The sequence below is a fragment of the Pongo pygmaeus genome, chromosome 16 (genome assembly GCF_028885625.2).
Source record: "Pongo pygmaeus isolate AG05252 chromosome 16, NHGRI_mPonPyg2-v2.0_pri, whole genome shotgun sequence".
NCBI classification, from domain to species: Eukaryota; Metazoa; Chordata; class Mammalia; order Primates; family Hominidae; genus Pongo; species Pongo pygmaeus.
In genome coordinates, this window is record NC_072389.2 from 55,460,423 (window position 1) to 55,472,627 (window position 12,205).

The window sequence follows — 12,205 nt, forward strand, 5'->3', positions numbered from 1 at the left end:
TCTCAATAGATGAAGAAAAAGCATTCAACAAAATCCAGCATCTCTTTATGATTAAAACTCTCAGCAAAATTGGCATACAAGGGACATACCTTAAAGTAATAAAACCCATCTATGATAAACCCACTGCCAACATAATACTGAATGGGGAAAAGTTGAAAGCATTCCCCTTGAGAACTGGAACAAGACAAGGATGCCCACTCTCACCACTCTTCTTTAACATAGTACTGGAAGTCCTAGCCAGACCAATCAGACAAGAGAAAGAAATATAGGGCATCCAAATCGGTAAAGAGGAAGTCAAACTGTCACTGCTTGCTGACGATATGATAATTTACCTTGAAAACTCTTAAGGACTCCTCTAGAAATCTCCTAGGACTGATAAAAGAATTCAGCATAGTTTCCAGATACAAGATTAATGTACACAAATCAGTAGCTCTTCTATACACCAACAGCGACCAAGCAGATAATCAAATCAAGAACTCAACCCCTTTTACAATAGCTGCAAAAAAAATAAAATACCTAAGAATATATCTAACCAAGGAGTCAAAAGGCCTGTACATTAAACTACAAAACACTGCTGAAAGTAATCATAAACTAAACAAACAAATGGAAACACATCCTATGCTCATGGCAGGGTAGAATCAATATTGTGAAAATGACTATACTGCCAAAAGCAATCCACAAATTCAATGCAATCCCATCAAAATACCACCATCATCCTTCACAGAATTAGAAAAAAAAATTATAAAATTCATATGGAACCAAAAAAAGAGCCCGCATAGCCAAAGCAAGACTAAGCAAAAAGAACAAATCTGGAGGCATTACATTACCCCACTTCAAACTATACTATAAGGCCATAGTCACCAAAACATCATGGTACTGGTATAAAAACAGGCATGTAGACCATTGCCACAGAATAGAGAACCCAGAAATAAAGCTAAATACTTATAGTCAACTGATCTTCGACAAAGTAAACAAAATCATAAAGGGAGCAAAGGACACCCTATTCAACAAATGGTGCTGAGATAATTGCCAAGCCATGTGTAGAAGAATAAAACTGGATTCTCATCTCTCACCTTATACAAAAATCAACTCAAGATGGATTAAGAACTTAAACCTGACGCCTGAAACTATAAAAATTCTAGAACATAACATTGGAAAAAACCCTTCTAGACATTGACTTATGCAAGGATTTCATGACCAAGAACTGAAAGCAAATACAATAAAAACAAAGATAAATAGCTAGGACCTAATTAAACTAAAGAACGTTTGCACAGCAAAAGAAACAGTCAGCAGAGTAAACAGCCCACGGCGTGGGAGAAAATCTTCACTATCTATACATCTGACAAAGGAATAATATCCAGAATCTACAATGAACTCAAATCAGTAAGAAAAAAACAAACAATCCCATCAAAAAGTGGGCTAAGGACATGAATAGACAATTCTCAAGATATACAAATGGCCAATAAACATATGAAAAAATGCTCAACATCACTAATGATCAGGGAAATGCAAATCAAAACTACAATGCAATACCACGTTACTCCTTCAAGAATGGCCATAATCAAAAAAATCAAAAACAGTAGATGTTGGCATGGATGCAGTGAACAGGGAACACTTCTACACTACTGGTGGAAATGTAAACTAGTACAGCCACTATGGAAAACAGCGTGGAGATTCCTTAAATAACTAAAAGTAGAACTACCATTGATCCAGCAATCCCACTTACTGGGTATCTACCCAGAGGAAAAGAAGTCATTATTCAAAAAAGATACTTGTACACGCATTTTTGTAGCAGCACAATTCACAATTGCAAAATCATGGAACCAACCCAAATGCCCATCAATCAACAAGTGGATAAAGAAACTGTGGTGTGCATATATATATATATATATATATATATATATATATATATATATATATATATATATTTTTTCCGTAAAAAGGAATGAATTAACAGCATTTGCAATGACCTGGATGAGACTGGAGACTATTATTCTAAGTGAAGTAACTCAGGAATGGAAAACCAGACATCGTATGTTCTTACTGATATGTGGGAGCTAAGCTATGAGGAAACAAAGGCATGAGAATGATACAATAGACTTTGGGGACTTGGGGGGAAGAGTGGGAGGGGGATGAGGGATAAAAGACTACAAATATGGTGCAGTGTATACTGCTCAGGTGATGGGTGCCCCAAAATCTCACAAATCACCACTGAAGACCTTACTCATGTAACCAAATACCATCTGTACCCCCAAGAACGTATGGAAAAATAAAAATAAATAAATAAAATCTGTGTAAGAAGTAGCTGGACCTGATATTCCCCTCTCCCACTGTGTGGGAGACAGGAGGATTTTTCTCTGGAGAGCTAAAGAAGCTTTGACTGAAGGACCCCAAGAACAGAGGAGAGCAGGGACGAGGCACTGAAAACAGAGATTAAGAAAGTATCTACATACTAACCAGGGAGACCCCCCAGCTCCTTTCCCCTGCACAGATACTGGAACTCCAGTAGCCAGGTTATGCTTGCAGGCAGGATATTGAAGGAGTGTAATTCTTAGGAAGAACTAAACTTTCCCAGAAAAGACATTGGACATGGGCTCACTGCCCCATCAACCAGCAGTGCAGCCCACCTAGCAGTAGCCCCCTTGCCCCGCCCCCACAGAACTGCCTAATCATCTTTCTATTGCATTACTCTTAAATCTGAACAAACATGAAGAATCACCAAGCACCTGAGGAAAGCCTCCTACAGGAAGGATCATCAAAAGAAAAGAAGTACCAACTCAAAAAACAGAAGAGGCCAGGCACGGTGGCTCGGGCCTGTAATCCCAGCACTTTGGGAGGCTGAGGCGGGCGGATCACGAGGTCAGGAGTTCAAGACCAGCCTGGCCAACATGGTGAAACCCCGTCTCTACTAAAAATACAAAAATTAGCTGGGCATGGTGGCGGGCACCAGTAATCCCAGCTACTGGGGAGGCTGAGGCAGGAGAATCATTTGAACCCGGGAGGCAGAGGTTGCATCGAGCCGAGATTGTACCATTGCACTCTAGCCTGGGTGACAGGGCGAGACTGTCTCAAAAAAAAAAAAAAAACTGGAAGAAATGTTTTTAATGTATCATTAATATCCTCAGAGAGACTGGAGAAGATATTGTATCCATAAAACAAGAATAGTGTACTGTTTTAAAAGAAAAAAAGAATCAGACTTGAAAATTAAAATAATGTTTAAAAATCTTTAATTCATAGAAAGGTTGGAAGATAAAGTTGAGAAATCTTACAGAAAGTTAAAAAGATAAATTGATGGGCATAAAGGGAGAGTAGATAGGAAAATTAGAGACTAATCAAAGAGGTCCCATATATATTTAATTGGAAATCAGGAAAAGAGAATAGAGAAAGTGGCGAGGAGGAAATGATCAAAGAAATAATACAGGAAAACATCTGAGGGCTGGACAGACTGAAAGGGCCAATGGAGTACCCAATAAAATTAGCAGAGGATAAATAAATTGTGCCATGATGAAATTTAAGACTACCAAAAAAAGACAGTGAAAGTATGACTGTCAGTAGCAACACTGCAAGCTGAAAAACAAAGGAATGGTGCTTTCAAAATTCTAGATACAAATTATTGCCCATCTAGAATTCTATATCCAGCCAAATCATCACTCAGGTATGCAATATTCAGATATTCCAAGTCTCCACAAAAAAATAATAAATAAAAATAAAAAAACTTACCATGTACATACTCCCCTTCGGGAAGTTACAAAGAAAATATTCCATCCAAACAGAATGAAAAAAAAGCTGAGGAAAACACAGGATCCAGGAAAGAGAGACAAAGGGACCCCCCAGGCTTAGAAAATAACTAGTCCAGATTGGAGCAGAGGAGACAAGCATAATGGAAAATAGGAAATTCCATGAGCAGATAGATTTCACCATGAGGAAAATTTTAGAGGCTGTTGGAAGATAAGGGGAAACTTACCAATAGAAACTAAGGAAATGAAGCAAATGGGAAGAAAGGCAATTAATTCCAGGAAAAATAAAAATTTGTTCATAGCATATTACTTGGCTCCTCAGTGTTGTATTATGGGCAGAATAATGTGAGCACTGAATATTGATTTAACCAAAAATTGTGATACTGGGAAAATGGGAGACAGAATAGGAAAGAACTGAATCCTCATCTACCACAATAGGAAATCTGAAATTGATGAAACAAGAGAAAGAAGAATAAGCATTTAATTTAGAAATATGCAGATAGCAAGAAGCAGCTACAAGAGTTAACTGTCTGCCTCTGGGTGGTAAACTGGGGGTAAAGGGTGGGAACAGGTAGATGGCGTGAATACAGCACTGTTCACTTAAGGGTCTTTCAGGACTATTTGATTCTCATCTTACACAATGTGTGTGGCACTCTCTCTTTGTTGCTTTTTTTCCTTTTTTCTTTTTTTGGGGGGGTGGGATTTATTGGTGGGCATGAGTGAGGAGGGGCAGCACAGTGGACGCCCTCTCAAGTGCAGGGCTTTAAAAAAAAAATAAGGAAAAGAGCTCTCTGAAGTCACATTGATTCAGATTTGAATATTGGAGCAACTGTTCTGTTACCTTTGTGATCCTGGGAAAATAATTTTAAGCTTCCTGAGTCTCCATTTCCTCAATTGTAATATGAGGCAAATACTTTTATTAGCTATCACCTTTCATAGGGTTCTTTAGAAACAGGTCAACTGCCTGACCCACAGAAAAGCCCTCAATAGAAGCTTTCTGCCTGTTCTAATTACCTGGCACCCTTCATTCCTCTCTGGACATCTTGACCTCTTGCTCTTCATCAGTCCCCCAGGTGTGTTTGCATGTTTCACCTTAGCTCTAATGTGAAGAAGAAGGTTTTTTTCTTGTTTAAAAAAAATAAGCTGGTGACCCTTGATCTAGAAATCAGTTCCTCTGAGGAGTAGCTCTGGTGATAGAGAAACACTGTTCCCCCTATGGGAAAGGAAAACTTGAGTCATACTCTTTCAGCCACTGGTGAGCAAAAGCTTAGGTGAGAACCAGACATCTTAGAAGCCTCCGGGATCTCCCATTTGTGCCCACAAACATTTCCAGCCTTAATCCCTTTTGCTGATGTAATAAGATTCTTCAGCTGGATGATGAAAACTGAGCCCATGGTGTTGTGATTATGAGCTCAGCTACCTGCCACTGGCAGGTGACAGCTGCACCTGCAAGGCTGGTCAGCTTCCCACACACCCAGGGTGCCTGTGGCCTCCTGCACCCTAAGCCCTGCCCTCACCTGGCCACTAGTTACTGAACAGGGAGTGAAGTTTCCTGGTAGAGATTATCTATTTTACTGCCAGGATTATGCTCTATGCAAAGCACAGGTCCAGGCACTGGGGATGACATAGAGATACATGTACATTTGGCCTCAAAGGAGTTTACCATTTAATGAGGGAGATAGATAATCACCATCCAATAGACAAGGAAATAAACGAAGTGGGTAGGAGAAGGGCTGCTGGTGGGCTGCATGTGGGATAAGTAAGACCTTGGGTCTACATGTGGGAATGCTGCTTTGGAGCTTCTCATGCAAGCCTGGGAGCAGGTGAGCACCCAGCTCAGGTGATTTTCTTTAAGCAAAAGCAAGTCTTCAAATATGTGTGATGTTTTATCCTTGGGGCGGCAGTGGGAGGGGGTGGTCTCTGAATACTGACAGTCCTTACGGAAGAGGATAGTGCCTTGTGGGCAGGGTGACCCTACAATTCATTATCCAAACAGGGACACTTGAGAGTGAAGGTAATGAAAGATAACTAGCATTCCAGGACACGTATAGCCAGGGCTTGCCCTGGCAAACCAGACATATGATCTCTCGACTTAACGGGAGCTTGGTAATTATAAAGCGGAGTAGAGTCAGTGACCTAGGGACCAGAAGAGAATAGATTCTGGCTGGGCACAGTGGCTCATGCCTGTAATTCCAGCACTTTGGGGGGCCGAGGCAGGAGGATAGCTTGAGGCCAGGAGTTCAAAATGAGCCTGGGCAACATAGTGAGAACTTCATCTCTACAAAATTAATAAATAAATTAGCCAGGCATGGTAGCACGCACCTGTAGTCCCAGCCACTCGTGAGGTTGAGGCAGGAGGATCACTTGAGCCTGGGAGTTAAGGCTGCAGTAAGCCATAATTGCACGAGCCTAGGCAACGGAGCAAGACCCTGTCTCAAAAAAAAACAGAGAGAGAGAGAATAGATTCCTACTCAGTCTGAATGTCTAGGTCTCCTGCAGGTTCAAAAGGCTTCTCAGACCGTTCCCCCAGACACCCTGGGTAAGAGCCACTGGTGGCGGGGTCGGGGAGGGGGCTGGTCTCTCTTGACACATTTCCTCCTCAGAATGACTGCTCAAGGGGCCCATTTTCACCAGTGACCAGCATCAGTCCACCTCTCTGGTTAGGACTCCTCAAAGAGCCGCATATGTTCTGGCCAAGCTACTTGAAGATTAAATGTATATTTTCTGCTTCCCTGGCGCCTTAGCTCCTCCTGCATGGAAACCAATTCAGAGTTTGCCTTGGTGTGGTTTTTAATTGCCATGCCCAAGTCCCGTACCCTTATAGTGCTTTTCAAAGAGTAATTCTTATTCCAAAACCACTTCACAGTGATTTCACAGTGTAAGAAATAATGTAGAAAAGGCTCTAACCAATTGCTGTTTTATCAAAGAAATTAACAGTTGATGTGAGAGGACAGCCCTAATGACCTAGCGCTTTTACCCCATTTCATTCTGTATCCTGATAGAATAAAGGTCATAAAGTAACAGAATTTACAAGGTAAAATTATACCTATTTATTTTATTTGTCTCTTCCACCAACCTGTGATTTCCTGGAGGACATAAATTGCATTATTAACATAACATATCGTTAAAACCATCGCCGGGCTGGTCTGAAGGTAGTGAGTTATCTCAATTGATTGTTCGCAGTTATAGATCAAACTTCTTGTTCTACTCTTTCCTCTCTTCTCACTACTGTACTTGACTAGTCTTTGTTAACAATTAAAAATAATAAAATAAAATAAATAAAACCATCATTGGCATGGACATATTTGTGGGGTCTCCTAAATGACTATGGTTGAATGGAAGGCAGCCTGGTCATAGCCCCACCTCTCTTGCTGACACCAGAGAGACTCCTTTCAGTCCTTACACCCAAAACAGACTTTCCTTTGTGATCTTTACTTGTAGCAAATCATATTCTTCCCAGGCCACCTGAGGCAACTGGGAGGTAGCCTCCTCCTCCTCTTCCCCTCCCCATCCCACTGGGACAGTTTTGTTGTCTCGGTTCAGCTCTGCCTGATCTTATGAACACTGGGGTCTACCTGTTAAACGGGGCAGGGCATGGTCAAAACTCTTCCCTCCAGTTCCCACAGGCTCCAACTGTTGGTCTTTAATGGCTTTGTGGAAAATGGCTCTCTCTCTCTCTCTTTCTGTCTCTCACTGGACTGTGTTTCCTGTTTTCTTCTTTATTGTCATAAAAATCCTAGACACTGCTCAGGGTCCCACTGGTAGTAGATTGTGCCCATCTCTGACAGATCTTTGCCATGTGGCTCTTCCTTTCTGGAAATTCACCAATGTTCACCAGCCCCATCTAGAAAACTATGAACACATTATACACATTATTCTAACTTCAGATTGGATATGGATTAAATGTTGGCATCACCTGGTTCTGTCAGATTGTCTCATCTGGCTCCTTAGAAACCAAAATGGGAGAATTCACATGTTTTGGTTGTTAAATCATGGTTCCAGCTGTCAAACCATACTGCTTGTGCTAGAGGAATAGGGAATAATGTGTGTGGGTGCCAGGAAAAAGGCAGACACTAAGGGGCATTTATAACCAACATAAATATGTAATAAAGGCAGTGTCAGTATAAATTAAATACATACAAAATAAAGGCAATTATTAATATGTAAGCATAGGCTCCAGAGATGTTTCAGTTTGGTCTCCTTCTTCTCCCTCTACCACAGAAACCAAATGACCGTGATCATAAAGTGAGACTGGCACTGGGAAATGGCTTACGAGGAGATGTGTGGAGACAATTTGTCAAGAGATTTGGGGACATATGCATCTATGAGTTCTATGCTGCCACTGAAGGCAATATTGGATTTATGAATTATGCGAGAAAAGTTGGTGCTGTTGGAAGAGTAAACTACCTACAGAAAGTAAGTACATTGAAAAATGAGAGCATATGTAGCCAGTTTTCAGAATACAGAGACTTCTTAAAAGCCAAGTCATGATGATGTTATCAGAAGTCAGGCAGCATCAGAGCCATGGCCCATTCCTATCACCAAGAGAAGTTTTGCTCATTCTCTGTGATGATGACTTCAAAAAATCAGATCCTCCAATTAAAAACGTCTCAACTTCTATTAAGAACAATCCATTGTGCCCTTGCCATCTGCAACTTAGGCGAAGTCTTCCTGATGCCATTTATACTTGTATGTGATAAGACACCTGAAGGTTACAAGTTCCATAAGCTTATCGTACACTGTGAAACATAGTATTTCCCTTTAATTGTGTTGTGCAGCACCATCACCTGGGGAGTTTTTTTATCTGCACAAATGCAAGGCCCCATCCGCTAGGCTTTGGATTCAGTTGTTCTGAGGTGGAGCCCAGGCATCTGAGTGCTAGGATCTGGTGAACATTTATGTCCAACTAATAATTCCACCAGAAAGATATTTCTTATGTGTAAGCCAGCTCACATAGCCATCTCTTTTCCCTGTCAGTCATTTTATTGCTCGTGGGTCTCCGTTGTCTTTTTTGTACTCAAGCAGTCAGTCTTCCAGGTAACCAACTATTCTGCAAATATCCAGAAATGTTCAGCAAATGCTGAGCCTCCTTTGGCTTGAGAAGTCACTGCGGTCATTGTGCCTGTGGGCAGCTCATCCTTTCTGGCCATGAAACAGCCGCACCGGAACTCCCACGCAACCTGTGTCCCCAGGGACAGACCAGCAGAGTACAGAGGACAGTAGTTCATGTGCCTAAGAGCCCTGGCTGTGGAGAGCAAATCTCAGTGCCACCATATGCTAGCTGAGTGACCTTGGGCAGGTCACATATGTTCCTCAGGCCTCAATTTCATCATCTGTAAAACAGAGATAACAAGAGAAAATATTGAACCCAGTGCCTAGCCCACACTCGATAAGGGAAAAGGATTGTTGAAAGGATTAAATAGCCGGGTGCAGCGGCTCACACCTGTAATCCCAGCACTTTGGGAGGCCAAGGCGGGTGGATTATAGATCAGGAGATCGAGACCATCCTGGCTAACACTGTTAAACCCCATCTCTACTAAAAATACAAAAAATTAGCCGGGCATGGTGGCGGAAGCCTGTAATCCCAGCTACTCGGGAGGCTGAGGGAGGAGAATGGCGTGAACCTGGGAAGTGGAGCTTGCAGTGAGTCGAGATCGCGCCACTGCACTCCACCCCGGGCAACAGAGCGAAACTCCGTCTCAAAAAAAAAGAAAGAAAGAAAGAAAGAAAGGATTAAATAACTTACGAAAAGGCCCTTAGAGGCTATAGCCCAATGCCTGTCATTTAATAGCCTTGAATAATTGTTAGCCGTAATGATGATAATCACTCCATTTCTTATATTCTGGCCTAATCTCAAGGTGTTCCCAAGTTCAAGGACCCTCTCTTGACAATGACAGCTCCACCTACGCTACACAGGTCCCTCCACAGTCCTCTAGACCTGCGCTGTCCAAACAGTAGCCACTAGCTACATGTGGCTACTGAAGTTTAAGTTATATTAATAAAAGTTTAAATCCAGTTCTTCAGTCACACATTTCCAGTGCTGAATAGCCACGTGTGGTTAGTAACTACCGTATTGAGCAACGCAGACAGAGAATATTTCCATCATCACAGCAGATTCCTGGGCAGTGCTGCTGCAGACTGAGAATCGATCTCCTACACCCCACTGGAACTGCTGCTGAGGGTCAGCTAATGCTGTATATTACCCATTCTTTACTTTCTCATCCATTTATTGCCATATTTTATTGTCAGTTTTTCTACTTTAAGCAAAACATTAAAAAAAAAAACTTTTAAAACCGGATGATCCATGCAATTGATGTAGAAAAGAACATTTATTACCAACTATAAATTTTTTACATTCCTTCAAATAAGATCTACATTTGTTGACCGTAAACACCACTTGTTTTTTTTAACAAGTATTAGCTGTCTGCTAATACTAAAGCATATGATTGTTTGCTTCATCACATAGACTTGAATATAAATTTGAAATAGACACAGTAATCATGGCTAATAATTATATCCAAATACTGTCATGTTTGCATTTTTCTTCCAACAAGGAAAATAATATATTTATTATTGCTCTTACTGAATTGCTGAAAATTAAATTCTTATGCTTTGAATTATATGTTAAATATGATAGAGTTTTAATAATTTTATAGTCATGGGCATGAAATAATTACGCCTTTGATTCTAAAATATATTAGATAACATTTCCGTAGAAACATGAAAAATCTAATAGTGTCATATTAATGTAAGGTTATACAAGATTTTAAAAACCCATTTGTGATACATCCACCAAAAGACACAAGAATGTTCCTAACAGCTTTATTTGTAATAGGCCAAAACTAGAAATCATCCAAATACCCATTAACAGGAAAATAGATAAATAAATCGTGGTATATTTATACAAGGGAAAATTGCATGGCAATAAAAAACACCAACATGGATGGATGAATATTATAGACATATTGAGTGAAAGAAGCAGACACAGAAGCAAACATTTATTTCATTTATTTGAGATTTAAGATTAATTGACAGCAATATAAGTCAGAATAGTAGTTAACTTCACAGAAAAGGGCAGGAGGAAACTTTCTAGGTGAAATGAAAGTTTTCTCTGTCTCTCTCTGGGTGGCAGTTTTAAGGGTATGTGCAAATGCAAAATTTCATCAACCTGTACACCTAAGATATACTTTGTGTTATACCACAATTAAAAAGGGAAAAATTGTAAAAGATTTATACTCAAAATTATTTTAATCTTGCTAGAAAATCATAACTTATGACCTGATTAAATATGATGTGGAGAAAGATGAACCTGTCCGTGATGAAAATGGATATTGCGTCAGAGTTCCCAAAGGTACAGTGGACTTTTGTTCAATCAACCTGTGCCCCTTCTTATCTTGATCAAGTGACTTTTAAGGACTAACATATTATTGCCACATGGTAAAATTTATCAGAGTGGGGAAAAGGGGGCTTTATTTAAGTACCCTCCAATATACAGGAATTCCAAAGGTGCTAATTTACCACTGCATGTAACATAATTCTAGTTTTAAACCTAGCTTAACAACTTCTTGCTTATGAGGTAATGTTTTATAGGAAGGGATATGTAATTGTGGTTGCAAAATTATAGTTTTAGGTGGCCTTTACCTTTAAGCTTTAACAACTGTGCGTTTGTGTAAGTGTGCATAAATCATTATTCAGTAAAAGATTAGCAGTAAAAGAATTACAGGCCAGGTGTGGTGGCTCACACCTGTAATCCCAACACTTTGGGAGGTTGAGGAGGGCTGATCATTTGAGATCAGGAGTTCGAGACCAGCCTGGCCAACATGGCAAAATCCTGTCCCTACTGAAAATACAAAAATTAGTTGGGCATGATGGCACACACCTGTAACCCCAGCTACTTGGGAGGCTGAGGCAGGAGAATCCCTTGACCATGGGAGGCAGAGGTTGCAGTGAGCCGAGACTGCACCACTGTACTCCAGCCTGGGCAACACGGCAAGATTCCATCTCAAAAAAATAAAAATCAAAATATAATAATTAGGCCATATGCAATAATGTGCAGTCTATGTGTGTGTGGTGTATGTATGTGTGTCTGTAATATATATGTACATATAATTCACAGGTATACATGCATGGAAGATGATACTTCCTACAGCCAGCTTGTTGCCAGCAGGTTGTATGGCATTAGTTTTAAGAGAAGGTTGATGTATAAATTTGACCTCTAGCACATAAAATAAGTTTACTTTCTTCTGTCTTAGGTGAAGTTGGACTTCTGGTTTGCAAAATCACAAAACTTACACCATTTAATGGCTATGCTGGAGCAAAGGCTCAGACAGAGAAGAAAAAACTGAGAGATGTCTTTAAGAAAGGAGACCTCTATTTCAACAGTGGAGATCTCTTAATGGTTGACCATGAAAATTTCATCTATTTCCATGACAGAGTTGGAGATACATTCCGGTTGGTTTTTCTGAATC

General features: G+C 40.4%; 1 protein-coding gene across 2 annotated transcripts in view; it reads left to right on the forward strand.

The window, feature by feature from the left end:
• Window positions 1-12,205, forward strand: part of SLC27A2 (solute carrier family 27 member 2) — a 53,694-nt gene that overhangs the window by 32,312 nt on the left and 9,177 nt on the right. For both annotated transcript variants that reach the window (XM_054449992.2, XM_054449994.2), the window contains 3 exons: window positions 7,959-8,153; window positions 10,998-11,088; window positions 11,990-12,188. In XM_054449992.2, coding sequence (XP_054305967.1) covers window positions 7,959-8,153; window positions 10,998-11,088; window positions 11,990-12,188 — 485 coding nt within the window. The remainder of the gene's footprint in view (window positions 1-7,958; window positions 8,154-10,997; window positions 11,089-11,989; window positions 12,189-12,205) is intronic.